Below are 19537 nucleotides of genomic sequence, written 5' to 3' on the forward strand. Positions count from 1 at the left end.
CACAAGCTAAAGCGCCTATGAGGGGAGTGAACCCGTCCTCCATCTTTGGGCATAGAAAAAATTTGCCATTCCAAATCACTCGGAGATCATGGGGCAAGCAAGGCAGGGAATCGTCAGCGATTGGCTATAGCGATAATACTATGTTAACAATAACACCCGTTTTCGATATTTATCTCCGGTATTTGATCGTCCGAATTTGTCACCTAAAGCCTGCACATAAAGCAGCTAAACCTGAAACTAAATCCCTGGTGAATAGCTCGAATGTCAGTGTTAAATCTGGTGTTATTCTATGTCTTTTGTGATTTTTTCATAAGTTATAATGATGAGTGATTATAATGCTACCTTTCAATGCAGTTTCCACAGATGAAGCTGAGGACCCTGGTGAATAAACCCTGAACAAAAGTCCAACATACAGGGCCACAACTAGTGAAGAAAAATACTAGATGCTTAGGGTCAAGCATAGTTTGAAGTTCTGATACCTTAGGCGAAGATTCAGGGATTGACGTCAGCCATGCAACTTGTAGGGCATATGAAGTAAACATGTATTTGCCTCTCTTTTCTCACCTTAGAACTTGAATTACGATTCAAGTCTGAATTCTAGCGTCTTCGTCAAGTAACTACATGCTAACCACTTTCGACTTTGACTAAGATATATAACAATGACAAACAGATTCAATTCTGTCAAAAATGAGAATAATCTAAAATCCTTCAACAGATTAATTACAGTGGACGAATCCTTCACCAGATGTTGCTATCTTGAAAAAAAAACCCGGTCCAGTGTATAGAAACACAAGTCATTGCCTCGTAAAAAAAATAATGTCTGGTTTCTAGTTCCCGCAGGAAATAAGTTGCTAGCGGACAAACTTGTTGAAATTTATCCAAAAAAAAGGTGGCTACTTCACAACTACAAAATTAACAATCATTTTTACATTTTAAACATTCACGTGTAAGTCCGCATCTCGAAAAATACAAAATATATACCAAACTTCCTGGTGACAGTGATTAGTTGGCGATTCACAGTTCCGCAACAGCACTAATGTTAAAGGAACGTTGAACGAAAAAGACATTTATCGGACAAAAACTTTTTTTTGTAAAAAAGAACTTTATTACTAGACAGTATACATTGTTTTTGTTTGTAAGCCATGTAAAAGCTTACTACAGAACAAAAGCAATGCTTCATAAATCCCATCGCCTTTCCAGGATGCAAAATTAAAAAATACAATGTCTACCTGAGAAAGAAAAAAAAGAGAAAGGGAAGGGAGGAAAAACCCGTTCAACAGTTCAAATCTACAATAAAAAAGAAAAAAAATGTCTTGATCATCAAAAAATTGATAAATAATCGAGAAGGAAAAAAATAATTCGTGATAAATTCCCCTTCGAAAACTGGATTAATTAACGCATCGCCTTACATATATATAACACTTGTATATAAAAAAGGAAAGGAATAGATTATTTCTCCCTTCCAACACGAATCCATTAAAACAAGATGATTACAATTTGGGAAAATGAAGCTGCACTGCAACAACTGCAGCAGTTCTAGGTAAAAGGGAAGTGCAGCGGCCTCTTCCTTTTGACACAGTTTGCCTAAACCATAATTATTATTGTTACTTTAAAAACTCCCAACCTGCAAAAATTAAAAAAAAAAATGAAGGCAAGTAAACAGAAAGAATAAAGGCATTAATTTACAAGTGCAAACAGTTTCAAAAAATATGAATTTCAGAAAAATCTCAAGTTAAATCGAATTCCCCCCCCCCCTCAACAATCTTGACCTAAATAAAAGTCAGTTATGAAACTAGAGAGCGAGAGGAAGAAGGCCTGCGAATCGACGTAATCTTGAAGCATGATACAGACATAAATAATGAAGCTGCTACTGCTTACTAAGAAGCACGAAGAAAGATCAAATGTGGAATACCGGCAAGTTGGAAAATAAATACATGTAACAATAGAAAAAAAAAAAGCTTGATTCTTTCGTGATCGAAGATATTTTCTCTTAAAGAATTACTTCACTACCTCACGTGCAAAACTCTCTCTCTCTCTGCGCACATCTATGATGAACTTCCATGTAACACATTAAGATTATACAAAAAACGACAGACCAGACACCTTTGCTTTTCTTCTTTCAAGGAAAAAAAAAAATCTACAGTTTTACCAAATTGTAAAGAGTGACTGAAACGGGAATCCAATTTAATTTTTTTTAACGTCTTTTCTGTTGTTCGGATGATTCTTGGAGTCCTGAAAAGAGACAAAGGCAGACAACAACGGCCCCACATGTACATTACAATTTATGCAAAATAACTGTCGCAAATTACAGTGGATTAAAAAAAAAGAGCCATGAAAAAATAGTAGAGAAATTGAAAACTATGCTAGTGTCCATGAAAAACCAAACACCTGGAATGAAGTTGACACCTCCATTATTTCCCCCCTCCCCCCGAGATACGTGAGAAAGAGAAAGTATAGTCGAGCCCAGATATAAGGAAGTCACACAAGAAAGTGAAAAACATTTGCCAATATCGGATATTTGTTATAGCCGATAAATACTTTGGTTTAATGAGAGGAATCAACTGGAAGCAGCATTTCCCAACCCATGCTCCGCAAAGATGTGACAAGTGGAATATTAAGACTTACAATGAAAATTATTCACGTATGTCACAAAATAATATTTACATGGGTTTAATAAAATATTAGACCCATATACTGACAGAACACACCCAAAGCATTTCTCGGAATTGTACAGTGGTACTTCACATTCAGACTTTGTTTCTGAAAGAGAATTTTTGGTTTTATGGAACTGAATTCTATGAGTAAAATTCCATTCTTGCCAAAAACTTTGTTATATAATATATTCATAAATACAACAATTCGTTATAAGCAATATTTTCAACATTTTGGTATTGCAGGTTCACTTGGATGGGAAAAAAATTTGTTATAACCAATGCTTCGTAATATTCAATTTCATTATAAGTGGGCTCAACTATTAGCATTTTATTACAATTACAATCACGGCTCATTTATACAAACTTCAACAGACTTGAAAACTAGCTCGTAAATGATAAAGATGTTTATTATCAACAGCATATTGATTGGGACCAGAGGACTAGTTTCTAAAAATGTGTTGGTTGTGGCTTGTACTCACAGTGCCCCCAAGGTTTTTCCACTGAATGTGTTAGAATTTCCACTAACACCGGAAAACTATGAATTGTGTCAGATATGAAAAGAAAAACCACCTGGCACAGTTTTGGCCAACAAATGACATAAAACATGCCACCGTACAGCTCTAATCTGACTTTTATTGGTTTCAAACATAAAAGCCACAACTTTTATTGCGAGAGCATTTTAATATAAAGACTCTTAATTTCTTTTAATCAATCATAGAAATAAACATGCCTGGTTAACTTCTTATCTTTGGTAAAAACCTTTTGAAGAGCATGCATCAAACTGTTGTTTCATTCAATGATTGCTGTCAAATAGCAAAAGTTTTCTCCTGTCAGGTTTGCATATTTGGACAATATTCCAGAAGTCTAACAACCAATTTTGGACAAATTAAAGCGTAGAACACAAGACGGAGTGCTCAAAATCTAGGTGACACACTTCTTGGCGGGAACGTTTAGGGTTGAGAGGTCTGGTTCTCTACAGCTGGATCGACCCAAATTTCTTTGTAATTAAGTTTGAAACAAAACAATGTATTGCATGAGTTTTCTTGCCATGGGATGCTCCCAAGGGCAGAAGATGAGTGTAGTTATTTGTATTATTAACTAGTGGTTTTCTGGTTAGGTTATCTTTTGTTAACTTTCATTATAATTTCTATTTTCACCAGCCCATAGGTTTAATTTCTTGTAATGTGAACTATGCTTTTTTAATTGATATTATTCTTTCTTGGCAGTGTGGTGTGGTATGGATATGGATCAATGATTTTTAAATATGTCTGAATGATGAATAATTGCGATTAAATTTTACAGTTCACAATGTTCAATGTCTCAGGAGTAATTTTAATGAGTAATGTTTATTTAATTTTTAATATGCTCTTGATCCAGCCTAACCACAGCTGTAATGAAATAAATGGAGGTAATTCTGAAGGCCCACCGAAAATTGACTCCAGTGTATGTTTGAAGATTGGAAAAAGCGAGCTTAAAGAAGTCAATTGCGATGAAAGTCTAAAATAAAAACTATTACTGAAAAGAAAAAAGTCTCGTTCTGAATTGAACAGCCAAAACATTTTCTGTCCATATGCCTTGTCAAAATTTCAAATGTGGTAACATGGTCAATGTATGCAATATACAACCCATTTCCACACTCTTAAGCAAAAAGGATGATATTCATCTTTCACTACAAGTAGCTTCCAACAAAATTGTAGGTGGCTTATCAAACAGTATGTGTTGCACCATTAAATCTGGATTTCTTTGAGATTCATAGAGAGATAACATTTCAATACCTCCATATCCAACCCCCCACAAAATATAGCCGGCATGCCGGGTATATCAGTATTTTGTCAGGAAATTCAAGTTACGAATTCCAGATATATACATATTCTTAAATATCTGCACTATAGCAGTCGGTTGAATTGGCTGATTTAAACCACCATTTTACAATCCTTTCGGTTTTATGAACAATGTTCAGATAGTTACTATGCTTTGTGTGTTTGCTTTTGATACCACAAATCTTGATCTATCAAAAAGGCCAGATACTAAGCATATCTATTGCATAGATTAGATGAGTTAAATGGAGATAGAAATAGACAGTAAATTTTTTTAACCCTTTAAGCGGTTTCTAAAATTTTCCCAATCTGCATTATAACTGCCACATTGGAAATAAATGCATGTTAAGAATCCGAGATATTTTGGGTGACCAAAATAAAGCCCATGAAGTTTCACGAGATGTCTCGGGATTGCCACTGAAAGGATTAAAATCTTTGATCAATTTTAAAATCTGTGTAAAATTGTGACAAGCAGAGAAAAAAAGAATTACATTACAAAACATGATGTAATACAAAAGTCACAGCATATTTCTCCACTGTACATGCAAAAAATAAGGGGGGGGGGAACTTGTGAAATATCCATATTTTTGGATAAGGTTTGCAATAATTAAATCTAAGCAAGTAAAAAAGTGTTGAATTTTCATTATTTTTTATCTAATTTCTGGGCAACATACATTTGCTACAGTGGAAAACTATTATTTTGATTTGCTTATTTATTTAGTACTTGATATATATATATATACACACACACACACACACACACATATATATATACAGATCCTAATTAAACCTTATTTATCCCAGCACCCCAGGAATGGACCAGACTAGTATTGGAAATCGGTGTTCCCCCAACTTTTCCAGCATTCTCCGAGAGAATATTACAATTTGTTCTAGATTGTCTAAATCACTCAACATATCTCAAAAAATGTGAAAACTTTAGTCACACTCCCTCCAAGTGTTCAACTTTTCATGAACAGCAGTGTATTTCCATCATCAATGATAGCACAAATTTTCTTCAGAACTTATTATTTGTGTTATCACCTTGACAACAATTTAATATATTTTTAACATTCAACATTTAGGAAATCGACTGCTTTCAAAAAATAATCTTACCAGACCTGTCAGGAAAGAAAATTTTCCAAAAAATTCTCTGTACCAAAAAGTAACAAGATTAGAGACAAGTTAGGATGCCAAAAAACAAACATATTCAGGTACTACATGTAAGTACAGTCGAGTGCACTTGTAACATATCTTGGATATAACATATGGGGGTTTGGCGATCCCAGAATTTAGGCCCATTTACTTCTATGTATTTTTACTTCTATTATTACATACCCTGCTTAAAACATACACTGCGGATAAAACATACCACATACATATTAGCCTAGAAAATAATTTGGTTACAACTTACTGAGAACAAAAACCAAACCTATAAACACTTATTTGTGCAACATGTATTGTTGCAGGTGATATCTTGTTGTATCTTTCACAGAAAGTAGTGGTAATTTTTATAATAATGAAAAATTTATTCGAAATAATTACATCAGCACTGTAATGGTCTACAGCTAAAAAGCACTACCTGTTAGCAACAAATATTACTGTACAAACAAGTAAAATTATGAGTTATTTAAAAAGTTCTGTCTTTCTATGGCATTTCTGTGAAACTGCATGGAATACTCTCTTCAAATTATTGAATGTTTAACTTTCTCCGTTACTTTTGAAATCCATTAGCATAAACTCAAATAATATCAGTTAAAATCAAATTTTAAAAAAAACTAACAAAATGTATGCATGGTCTATATATTATTTACTTAAAATATATCTACATAATGCATATTATTCATCTATACAACTGTAATACTAGCTAATTTGAAGACCTTGCTGTGTAATAACCATTTGTATGTTAGATACAAATTAATATATGTTTATAACAACCACTTCTCGAATCTTCAGGGGGGTGGGGGGGAAGGTATGTTATAAGTGAACTCGACTGTATTAACCACATTTAGGCACTAAATACGCTGTTGACCGAAGATACGATCTGCATCAAAACCACTGTTTCAATGTAATATTGAAATATGGCATAGCTGTCAACCCTGGCAAATGAAAATAAGGGAGATTTGGGCACCAATACAAACTTTGTGCAAAAACCCCATAGAATCTAATAAAAAAACCTGGATTTTTGTAAACTAATTCTGGATTTTTCTTTTAATAAATGAAAGTCAAATCATAGGGAATTTTTCCCTATACTATCTCAAGTGAAATAATGATAAAAAAATTCAAATGGTGATCTAAAAACTGCATCAAAAGACATATTGGAAAACCAGATGCAAAGAATTAGTGCTGGGGAGCACTAACATAAGCTAAATCGACCAAAACTGCTATTCAGCAAAAAAATTTGAGATTATGATTCATACATGAGGGAGGGGGGACGCGGTAGCCCAGGTCGATAAGATACTTGCCTAAAGTACCAAAGGATGTTTAGAGGTGTCGCGAGTTCGATATCCGGTTCGTCCTTGTCAGAAAACTTTACTGACACAGGGGTACAACAAAAACGGCAAAATAACAGCAGAAAAAATTGTTACCGCAGGGAGTCCCCCATCGAGGGGTTAGTGCACCAACCTCTCGATGAGTATAAAAAACAAGCCTGCCATTCGGAATCGGCAATAAATTGTAGGTCCCGGTCTAATTAGTTCTTGTGTGCAGAAAATGACCATGGTGCAACAAAAATGATCAAATGATCATACAGAGTCTAGTTATTGCCCAACAAGAGGTTAAATTACTCATCATTACTACACAAAAGAGAAAGGCTTATTAAAATGGGATGCACCATCTAGTCGATTGAATGATTAATAGATTGAATTAAAGCCATCCTCTTAGCAAATTTCATCTTTCCTCGCTAGAATGAAACATTTTGAAATGATTTGGTGCAATGGTGAAAACTAACATATCACATATGCGACATCCTTTTGGAAGTAGGAAAATAAGGGTAAGACTTTTTCCTAGCAAACTCTTTAAAAACAGTTTTTCTCTCACAAATAGTAAGAAATTTTTGTGGTTACAGTAAAAATTTGGGGGGAGATAGTGTAAAAAATTCTGGAGACTCGCCAGCAAAGACATGGTTCCTTTCATCAGTGATTCTCAAAGACAGTTGCTGCATATTTTAGGGGTGAAATATCAAACCTAATAATAATGCTGTGATTCAAGTGTCACAACACTGGTTCAAGATCGGGCAGGGGTGCCAGGAGTTATTTGAAAATTCCTATCAGCACAAAAATTTGGAAAACACTTCATCCAATATATATGACTCCCAAGGTTGTACAAGCACACCAAAATTAAGTGAAAACTAAAGATTGTTTTGTTATATGATCGAAAATGTGTTAAAAATTATTGATATCCAAGCACAAAACTCATTGGCACCCATCTTTTCATGATGTTTGTGTATTTTGGTGATGTTTCTTCATCACCAAGCACATAGTAATCCACTGGAATAGTGGGTAAAACCTGTTTATCAATGCACAGTGATACATGTCAGAAAGCAAATTAAGAGGAGAAAATGCAAATGAGTCAATAATTTAAATCACTGAAGGGTTCAATACGAAACCATCCAAAAGAGAAATAGTAAACAACCAACATTATTTATCCATGCACTAGACTATTATAAATATTTTGTATAAAAAATAAATAATAACATAAATATGCCAAGTTCATCGAAGCTCAGGAAAAAAGTCACTCAAGAATTATGCTAATGATAAAAATCAAGGGTGAAAATATAGCGACCCGCTCGAGACTATAATCGAACATTACATACACACCTTCAAAAAAGCGATAAATTCATTCTTGATTTATGTGAAACAGATCATGATGGAGAAACAACATCACTATCTGTAGATTTTGTGTTATTTGTGCAACATTTATCTCCGACATTACTTAAATCCATATCCACGCTCTGAAAGAAAGAATAACATGAGATTTTGTGACTCAGTCGGAAAAAAAAGCTACCAATGCAGAATGAAAAAAATAACCTTTGAAATACAGAACTGGGTATACGTAGGTCATGCTACATCTGATTTGTATGAACTTGCTTTTATTAGCCAACTCAAATAAGATTCCTGATCAGCATGATAATGTTAGGAAATACAAGGCAATAAAATTTTTACTTCTGACTTTCCTCAATCGGATAGTGAGTGCGGGTCTTTTCTATCCTGAACAGTCTAATATGATAAGTTGATAACTTTTCTTAATGAAAGCCGAGATTCAGCTGAAAAGCAGCATTCTTTGTCTCTTAAAAAAAACTTAGGTAGCAAAGCCAATAGAATTCTGAATATCTCTTGCGCATAAGAAAATTTTAATGCCATCATTTTCTTTGATTTAAAAATATAATGACATTGTAAATGTGTTACCAAAAAATGTCTATTACTAAGTTCTGGTGATTTGGATTTCGAACATTTCCTTTTTAGATTGTCATTTTTATTACGATATAACCATATATCTTTAATTTTAATATTAAAATTGAGCTCACAAATTAAACAGCCAAATTTCTCAGGTTATGGTTTCTTAAAATGAGAGTCTTGACATCTCATGAAAGCAAAGGATACCTGTAGTTACATATTCATTTACAATACAGTGCATGAAAATAAACATATTAGTCTGACAAAAAAAATTTAAGTGTGGGTATCGCATGCGATGCCATGCCAGCCTTGAGAAACAACATAAGATGACATTCAATTTGTAGCCTATCAATAGTGCTATGAGAATGAAATATGCTAGAATATTGATCTGATGCGAATTAACAAGGTTGCAATATTCATATTCCTTATAAATAATAATCATATTATGCTTGAAAGTGCTGACCACAGGTTCAACATGTAAACGAAATAATATTTTTTTACTGCTCATGATCCATTACAGAGAATAAGTACCTGCAAATGATTGGGCGAAGCAGAAACATGAGCGTTTAAACAATCCTCTTTGCTCAGTGAAAGTTTTTTTCTAGGAATATCCGATGTCTCCACTTCATTTTTTCCATCGTCGTTTATGGATCTCTTGCATGGCTGTGCCGAATTGCTATTACCACAGGGTTCATGGTCTCCACCCTATTAGTGAAGGAATTAAATAAAATAACATTCAATACGAGGGGTTCAGCATGTATATGAAATAATATTTTTTTACTGCTCATGATCCATTAAAGAGAATAAGTACCTGCAAATGATTGGGCAAAGCAGAAACATGAGCGTTTAAACAATCCTCTTTGCTCAGTGAAACTTTTTTCCTAGGAATATCCGATGTCTCCACTTCATTGTTTCCATCGTCGCTTATGGATCTCTTGCGTGGCTTTGCAGAATTGTCATTACCACAGGGTTCATGGTCTCCACCCTATTAGTGAAGGAATTAAATAAAATAACATTCAACATGTAGAAGAGCATAAGGATACAAAATACATTATTCAAAAAGAATTTTTGAAGGATATACGGGGTGATTACAAAAAAACTATCCCGACATATGGGCCCTTAACTATCATACCATTCACAGAAACTGAATGAAATTTTGGCATAAGGAATTTTGAGGTATGCGCTCAAGAATGATATGGAAAACAACAGTGTCACTCTAACAGTTACGGTTACAGTGAGAAAATTTCGAAAATATCAAATGGCAACACCAAGTTTTTTGTATTGGAATGCGATCTCCATACTGAAAAACACTAAATAGCGTTGGAATGGCACCTGTAGCATGAAAATCCCCGGAGCTAGGCAAGGAAAAAGTAAAAAGGATTTTGCCGTGCACCAGAGCATTAATGTTCGTTTCATTCGTCACACCGTTTCTTCGGCTGAGATCCCAGCCTGATTAGTCCTCCACAAGGTCATGTGGAAAATTTGTGAAACACAATAAAATGCTTTATTTTATGCTGCTTCTCTGTCCTTATTGGTTGTCCTCACCTTTAGCCTATCTACCTCCGGTGATTTTCATGCTGCAGTTGCCGTTTGAACACTATTTAGGGTTTTTCACGATGGAGATCACATTCCAATACTTGGTGTTGCCATTTAATATTTTCGAAATTTTCTCACTGTAACCGTAACTGTTAGAGCGACACTGTTGTTTTCCATATCATTCTTGAGCGCATACATCAAAATACCTTATGCCAAAATTTCATTTTCTGTGAATGGTATGATAGTTAGGGGCCCATATGTTGGGATAGTTTTTTTATAATCACCCTGTATATATATTTAAAAATAATAATTTCCTGCTGCTATTCAAAACTGATGTGAATGGAGAAAAATAGTGGGGGGAAGAGAAGCAAAACAACATCTCTATAACACTGGTTCTGAAATGCAGAAATTTTTAGGGGTAATATAAATGATTGCAATAGTGTAAAAGAATTTTAAAAAAAAATGCACTTGCCAGTGCGATCCAGTAAAAAAGAACCACTACGCTATTTGTAGGAAACAAGTTTCTTAACTTTGTAGGAAAGTGAAACATATTCAGCACACCTACCCCATACAACATCTTTAGTTTTTTGCCGACTTTTGCTTGCACATGAAAGCATGCTTAGAAGCGATAATACTGTGGTATTGTCATTGAGATTTCGGCTTGATAGCATCATTTTTTTCTTGTTTCTGTTTCAATGTGAACATTGCTACTTCTTTAGCAATGAGAAACAAATAGCAATGACCTCTAGCATGTCAAATTTTTACCATCCTTCCAAGTTTGTTTCAAAAACACAGTGACTGTACCGTCTTCACAATTGTCTCGCTTCTTCGTACAAGTCTATATACTCCTGTATATAGACTCCTGAGGTATGATAGATATGCAATTAACCACTAGTATGAATGGACATTGAAATTGCCCTGTTACATTACATGGTATCCCTATAGCAGTGTTGCGACCACTAAAAACAAACCCTTGTGCATGAATTGAAGAGAAAAAAAAAGAAAGAAAATATTACCTCCAACTGATTGGATGATAAAGAAACATCAGTGGAATCCTGTTTGGTTGAAGAAGAAACCTCTTTATATGAATCGCCTGAATTCTCTCCATTGTTTCTATTTTTATGGCTCAGACAGGGTTGAGTTGAACTATTTGTATCACATGAAATTTGCACCATGGCCTGTAATATCAGCAACAGAGAATGAAATCAGCTGTGACATAAAACATGCATCTTATTAGATTTAAGACATCAAAAAGCGATGTTCACCCAACCATCATTATGACATCATTTGAATACAGATTTTGCAATGCCTGCCTGTATTTCAAAATTATATTAGAAAAACTAAACCATACAATATATGGCACAATAACACCAAACCTGTGAATCATCAGAGAAGACATCTATTGAGTTTTGAGAAAGTGATCCAATTCCTTCATCAGAGACCTCAGCGGAGTTAGATTCTTCTTGCGAATTTTTTGCAGTCATATTTGATGAAGATGTATCACATGTAATATTCACAGAAATCTAAATTTAAAGAAAAATGTAAAATATGCAATTAAAGATTGTTCAATACAACCATCATTGCAAAATCCACAATATCATAGAACATGCATGAAGAACTGTTATTATTCACTGGGTACTAATACTCACCCTGCCCCCTTAAAAACAAAATCTGTTTATATAGTTGTGTGTTAGAATCAGTGTCACAATTTGATTTTTTTTCAATCTCTGAAAAGCAGTATATACCGCTTATTAAAATCACAGATCAATATCAAAACACGTGGGAAAAAACATTTTTATAGTTGTTGGGACTTTAGCTTTTTTTTGTACATTTTGAAGTTAAGATTCAACCAAACTTATTTTTTCCTCCTATAAGTAATCATTATCAACTTGCAAGACAATGAGGGAAGTCAGGTGTACCCTACTCCCTTGTTTACAACCATTCGCATACTTTTTTCACAATGCCCTAAATGGATAGTAGTAGCCGCTATAATATCTATGAGCATGTGGAGGTGCTTTTGCAATGGCTTTCCTGTATTGTAAACTAGTGGTGTGCAGCAAAACTGCAGTCCACTTAGAGGTTCTTTCCGATCTGCTGCAGATTCTAAAATAGTAGTATAAATTTTCCAATTTCAGTGTTTTCAAAAAAATTCATTTAATGGGAGGGGTGTTTGTTTTTTCAGCACATGGAAAGTATAGTTGTAAGAATTTAACTCTTTATAGGTCTCTGGGATAATAATTTCCTACCATTGAGTAAAGTAATTATTGAAATTTTTTTTTGTGAAGTTGGGAATGTTGTTCACAGATGGACGAATTTTATTGATACTCGTTACGATACTTAGCTGGATATCATTGCTTGCATTCAAATTTTCCTTATTAAAAAAGTAGTGACTTATTTGAAAGGCATGTAGCCAATTCATTGTAATTCAATGCATAATTCAGTATTAAAAATTTCTCAATGACGTTAAAAATCTTGCTCAAAAGAGAGCTTTAAAATAATGTTTTAATTATATATTCTTAATTTTTCTTATGTTTTTTTTTATCATCAATATGTCATAATTTATGATTTTTGTTTTCGAATTATTGAATGTGTAACCCTTTTATAAATAGCATTTTTTTTTGGTCAAATGTTATGGCAAAGATGTTATAGGCAGTAATTCCTTTATCATTGCATGCATAGATTCTAGCTCCTCGAAAGGCATGAGCATGCAAGTAATAGAGAAATTAAGCTCGATAAAGAGAAGATCAAACATAAAAAACAAATACATTCATGACTCATAACCCAGAAACCCATTAGTCATTGACAGTTCCGTGCAATTTTAGCTAATCAATTGATAAGCACATTTTTCAGCAAAAAACACCCTGGTTACGTATCCTTACATGGAGTTTGTAAAAATAGAAATAATCTTTATGGTGGCCTAAGATCAAAAATAAATTGCATCTTTCAGATGTAGGATCACATATATCAATTTGTATTTATAAATACAGGGGTTATGTATTCTGCAGCACAAAAGCCAAACAAAAAAGGAGCAATATGATTAGTAAGAAATGTGAATGGCTTTATGTAAAGTTTGTTTTGGTCCTTTTCACAGCTCCTAAGTCTGATATTCATTAATTCTTTTTCATTTTATGTATTAGGTTCTTAGTTTTTAATGTTTTATAACAAGAATAAGGCTGGTATTATACTATAAAAGTTTGGTAAAAGTCCTTTTATAAAACTTGAAAAATGCAGCCAATTAAGTCACCGATTGCATTTTCTAGAATGTAACCAATAACCTTATTGGTTAGATTTTTCAAGTTTTATAAAAGGGATTTTATCAAACTTTTACAGTGTAATACCGGCCTAAGACAATTTCATACATCACTTTAATTTTGTTTCATTCCCTCAATGTTTTATATGGATACAAAGTGAGAAATTATCATATTGCTCACGTGATCCAGCACGTTGCGCTAAATGGGCAGTGGGATAATAATTTCCTACCCCATAATTTGCATAATATCAATGATATCCATAAACTTTTTACAGTGAAATGAGCTTATATACCTTCCGACATATAACAAAGCACAAAAATAATTAAAATCTGTGCCTTAGTCTTGCCCTATAAAGGGTTAGATAGAAATTGATTTAAAAACTCTTGCATGTGTAAAAAGAAAATAAAATAAAAAATATGCAATAAATATGCACAAAGTTAAAATATACTTACTGTATTCTTTCACGGTTGTAAAATATAACACATTGTCTCATTTGCAAAGAAACTGTGGCTGTCTTCAAAGTATACAACACATTCTGCCAATTAATTTCTTAGCATATAAATTCCAATTAATGTATATATTCCCCTTCTTTAGCCGGCATGCTGGGAATACCCGGCATGATGAGAAATTAGAGTCACTGATTTTATAAAATTATTAAGTACTATAACTATATTTAAAAAATTTATTGGTTAAATGCACATTATGATCCTTATTAAACCTAGCTTTTCCCAGCATGCTGGAAACAGACCACACCCCCCAACATCCAAAAGTCTGATGTCCCTCAAGTTTTCCAGTACATCAGCTAATGCAGGGGAATATAGTATGAATTAATGTACAGCCAAAATTATTCCCATTTGTTTTTTGGCCCACTTCTAAAGTTTGCCTATCACTGGTGTAGACAAATGATATGACAAACAAGTAAGGGTGAAAAAAAAACCATTTCCTTCAGTTCTTGGCCTATTTCTTTCAGTTGACCAGATTCAGTTACTTGGCCAAAATCAAGGAATATATTGAATATACCATTTACATTCCAAAAATTATCAGTCATAAAACTGTTCTATTCTAACTCCTCGCATTGGCTGAATAATAATAAACACCAGATTTTAGCTTGAAGGAAAAAGATCTAATTTTAGTACAATATGAAAAATAAAATGACACGATTAACATTCTTCAACCAATTAGGAGGTAAAGAAAAAATTGGTTGTCCCAACCAAATGAAAAAGATGATCATTGCTTTTGCTTCTGAATTTCTTTTGAATATAGTTATCGATAATTATTGTTTTTGGAAACCTCAAGTCCTGATGTGATCACACTAAGCAGCGTGCATTGTATTAGGATTTTACTCTGGTATCAGTTGATATTAAAACCCTTTCTTTACTAACAATCGCAAAAATCTAAAAAAAGAGGGAGGAGCCACAAACCTGAGAATCTTCATTTGTGGAATCATCAAGACTTCTTTCGAGAAAAGGCAACTGAACATCATTCTTGGATAAAACTAGATAAGAAGCGTCTGGAACGCCTTCAACAGATTTAGAACGTTTCCTCTCAGAAGACCTTTCTTCTTCAGATTTCCTCTTTAAAGTGAGATCATGGTGTTTCGGTTCACATGGAATGTCACTCTGAAAAATTTAGTTTCATTTTATGAGTATCAAGATTATTCTTAGTGCTTGTAAACACTTTTCCAAAAGCCAAAATTAGAGGCAGGACGAATATTTGGCTGCTATTTGGTATTCAGCCCTTCTGCCAAATATTTGGTTCCGCCAAATATCTGTAAATATAAACACAAACACATAACAAACTAAGTATAAACAAATACAACAAATTTAATATAATTTTTAAAAAAACTTAATTGAAATTTTTCCTATAAATTAAAAATTCACCAATAAAATTTTATTGTGCGGTAAATATTCCTTTCTGTGGAGATGTTATGTCAGGGTGAATTTCTAGGATAAGCAAAACATGAAACTGAAAATGTAATCCTACTGCAATAAGGTGGAAGTGAGCGTGAATTACACAAGTTCACTAACTGAAGGATGTACCTAGACAAGATATATATTGAGCTACTGAAAGAGACAAAAGGGGGCAAAGAACACCAAATGGGAAAAATAAAAAAATAAGTCAAATTTTATGATGCATTACTAGTTGAGAGTAAATAATGGGTGACATTCTTTTTGATTAGATGTAAAATAGTAACAAGTGATGATAAAAAAATTGTTTCTGTAAGTAATATTCAAACACAACATATTATAGTTAAATTTGATTGCCAGTTTCATGGCAATAACAATCTTTCAATTACCAGTTTAAAATTTATTCATAATTAAAATTCAATATCAATCATTTAAAATTAATAATAATTATATTTTCAATTAGAAATGCCAATTTTAATAAAATCTCAATAATTGTGATGAATTTTAAGAAAATTTGGCCAATTCAATTTTCTAAAAACCGATATTCTTCCGATGAATATTATGTATTTGGCCAAATCACTATTCCTCTCATCCCCTACTGAAAATTATATACATTAAAATCCCTCTTAATGGCCACCTATATTTTACAGTCAAATAATTTCTTGGTAAAACCCAATTGGAATTATGAATTTTGAACCCCTGAATATTGGTCATCCTTAGATATGGTCATGAACACTATTTTCATTTTCATCATTTATTCTATTTAACTAGAAACGCTGTACAGATACAAACATTCTGTATTGTTCGCAAATCCCTCTCACAAATTTCCTTTAATAAAGCTGTGGCTTATACAACTTAGAAAGTAGTTTTAGATTTTGAAGCTCGTTTGAACCTACTGAATAGGTAACCAATTTTTTCTGACTGATGAATTTTAATGAATTTTTATAAATAACTTTGCATGTTTCATTATGGTTAAAAATATTTTTTTACACCAGGAAAATGTATTTAATGTTCAATCAGTATTATTCATACAACTCTTGAAGGAAAACTTGAGCAGTAAGTGAAATATACAAAATTGAGTTTTATTTAATTGCTAGTGTTTTACAAAAATACCATACCGGCATATTATACTTGGCTTATATAAAGCGTCAGGGTTTCCTTGATAACTTTTTTTTCCAAGGGATTTTTTTTGGATGTGCCTTATTTACAGGAAACCAATGTAATTTTTTTAGGGATGGGACAAATAGTGATTTAGCCGAATACAGAATACATCAAATTTCTTAAAATCCATCACAATTATAAAATTTTCATTTTTAATTGAAAATAAAATTAATTATAAATTGAAATTATCAATTTTAATTACACAATTTTATTATTTAAATAAAAATTAAAAAACTAGTAGCAGAAATATTTTTATCTCCATGATACTAACAATCAAATTTAACAATGATATATTGTATTTTAATATTAGTTATACCTTGGCTAACGATGATTCGTTCTGGAACAACGTTCATTAGCAAAAACATGATTTCCCATAGTTTTCTATGAAAAATTGTTTGATTCGTTCCAGCTTCTGCCTAAAATTTAAAGATAAGTGTTGTAAAACACCAAGGAATGCTATAAAAAGATAAAAAAAAGATTGGAGGCTAAAATTAACAGCTTCAAAATTGTGTATATGTGAATATACAGGAAGATGAGAGATGTTGAAGCTCTTTTTATTTTCCAGTATATACACAACCAATACCAGCTTTGGTCTACAATAAAGCTTGTGTTGACACAACTCAATCGAGTTCATAGGTTTCCCCATCCATTTGTGACCTCGTCAGCTCATTTCTGTCTGATACATGCAGATGGAAAAGGTTATCTCCCAGACTGTTCAGCTTGCTGCTAAGTCTTGAAAGAACACAGCTCTGAAAACACTGGCTATGTTTTTTTATGGTGCATTTTGTACTGTGGCTGAATCTTTCATTTTATATGAAATGGTTCAAAGAATTTCAGATAGAAAAGAGTAGGTGCACCTGAAGAAAGATTCCGAGGTGGACATTAGTTAATCAGGCTGTAGCGATAGTAATTCTGATGATGAATGGTGCGAAAATTTAGCTCATGACATGCCTATTTTATGTTGGGTGCGTGCATTCATATCATCGAAAATGTCTGTTAGCTGAATCTGTATTTGCTAACCAAGCAGAAAAATCATGAAAAATCTTCATTAGATAGAAAATTTTTAACCCAAGGTATCACTGTACTTACAGAATTAAATTCTTTTTTTCAACACTTGTTACAATTTTACATCTAATTAAGAAAATGCCAACCATCACTCTCAATGCATCATAAAATTTAAGATTTTTCTTCTCTAGATGTTCTTTGACCCTTTCAGTAGCTGAATACATTTCTTGTCTAGGTATATCCTTCAGTTAGTGAATTTGTGTAATTCATTGTCACTTCAACCTTATTGCACTAGGGTTATATTTCAAGTTTCGTGTTTTACTTATCCTAGAAATTCACCCTGACATAATCTCTTGCACAGAAAGGGATACATACCACACAAAATATATAATCAGAAAATTAATTTATAAGAAAAAAATTCCAATATAATTTTTTTTTAATTAGTTTGTTGTGCTTAGTGATTATATTTACACAGATATTCTGTCAAATAACTAAGCATTATTTGGCTGAACCAAACATTCGGCGAAAGGGCAAAACAAGCTGAATATTCATCCCATCTTTAAATTTTTTTCCATTCCATTGCAGAGTGAATTGGTATTTGTACAAAAGTATGTACAATATTAGTTTCACACACAATGTTAAAAATTGTTATTAAAACTGCATTTATTTCTCAAAACGAATTATTTTAAAGGCTTCAATAAGACCCCCTCCCCCACCATAGCCCAATTTTTTCTGTCCCACTGTTGTCCATAAAATAGTATATATTCTACTACTGTATTTTATCAATCAGCATGCTTCACAAACCAAGGTTCCTAGCAAAATCTGCTTTATCTTTTTTCTGACCAAAACCTAAAAATTTCTATTTTAAAAACACCAGGAAAAAAAAAATACAATTCAAAATCCAAATTCTGAAGTTTTGGTTTCTTAGTTTTTTTGCCCTTTACAGAACTGTTCCCTTTTTATCACATATGAATTTTTCTGAGACTGGTTTACGAGTTTCGATATACAAGAGGGAAGTTTGAACTAATTGTCTCTATAGTCGAGCAACGATTTGCATTACAAGCACAAAAATTTATGCTTTGTTTATGTGATCACAACTGAATCAATGCTTTTGCCCATACACGTGTTGTGGGAGTATGCATAGTCTTCAACAAACAGAACAGCCTTCCCCTTCAGAGTTTTGGAAAAACCATTTCAAGATCATTAACAAAGTTTGGGATGGGATTTTCAAGAAAACCACCAATTCTGCTTGGAGAAAACTGGGCAGATTGCATTGTTAAATGTAACTTTGAGAAGTTAGCAGATGAATAGAAGCCATCATTTGTCAGAGAGATTGTGTCCCCAGAGAAGACCATTGGGGCTAGAGGCGAATGTGACATTGAAGAACTAGAGGAAGAACATGGTTAGAAGTTGAGTGCAGACAAACTGATGCATCTCCATTACATGTAGCAGCAAGAGCTGAAGGACGAAATCTCGTTTTCAGAGAAAAAAGAAATTCCTCAATTTAAATGAAATTAGAGATATTTAAAATGCGAGTAGAGGAGCAAAATTTTGTAGAAAAGAAAAATCACTGAAATAAAGCTGTAGCAGAGTACGAGCAATGAATCAATCTAACAATGACAATTCAATTTCTCATTTCCACAAAATCCTCAAAAGCAAGTGTCATCAGTCACCATTGCATTGGTTCTTTTTTTTAAAATTGTACGAAAAGAAAAAGGTTGTGGTGAGCCAGCATACAACGAGTCCTACACAATAAGTCCTCACAACTCTCATTGTTTAGAGTAGGTTAGGTTAATTTGTAAAATTATTGTATGA

The 19537-nt window shown here is 33.1% G+C and overlaps 1 protein-coding gene across 3 annotated transcripts in view; it reads right to left on the minus strand.

Moving 5' to 3' along the window:
* Positions 1 to 1090: 1090 nt before the first annotated feature.
* Positions 1091 to 19537, minus strand: part of hrg (poly(A) polymerase hiiragi) — a 71699-nt gene continuing 53252 nt past the window's right edge. For 2 of the 3 annotated variants that reach the window (XM_089238364.1, XM_089238365.1), the window contains exons 19-25: positions 15071 to 15268; positions 11775 to 11921; positions 11415 to 11576; positions 9674 to 9847; positions 9394 to 9567; positions 8287 to 8420; positions 1091 to 2232 (exon numbers count right to left, since the gene is read on the minus strand). In XM_089238364.1, coding sequence (XP_089094490.1) covers positions 8331 to 8420; positions 9394 to 9567; positions 9674 to 9847; positions 11415 to 11576; positions 11775 to 11921; positions 15071 to 15268 — 945 coding nt within the window. In that variant the 3' untranslated portion in view covers positions 1091 to 2232; positions 8287 to 8330. The remainder of the gene's footprint in view (positions 2233 to 8286; positions 8421 to 9393; positions 9568 to 9673; positions 9848 to 11414; positions 11577 to 11774; positions 11922 to 15070; positions 15269 to 19537) is intronic. The other variant, XM_089238366.1, reaches the window with a different exon arrangement.

The sequence above is a fragment of the Pholcus phalangioides genome, unplaced genomic scaffold (genome assembly GCF_987345545.1).
Source record: "Pholcus phalangioides strain wild (caught in Gottingen) unplaced genomic scaffold, Ppha-v1.0 ptg000010l_1, whole genome shotgun sequence".
NCBI classification, from domain to species: Eukaryota; Metazoa; Arthropoda; class Arachnida; order Araneae; family Pholcidae; genus Pholcus; species Pholcus phalangioides.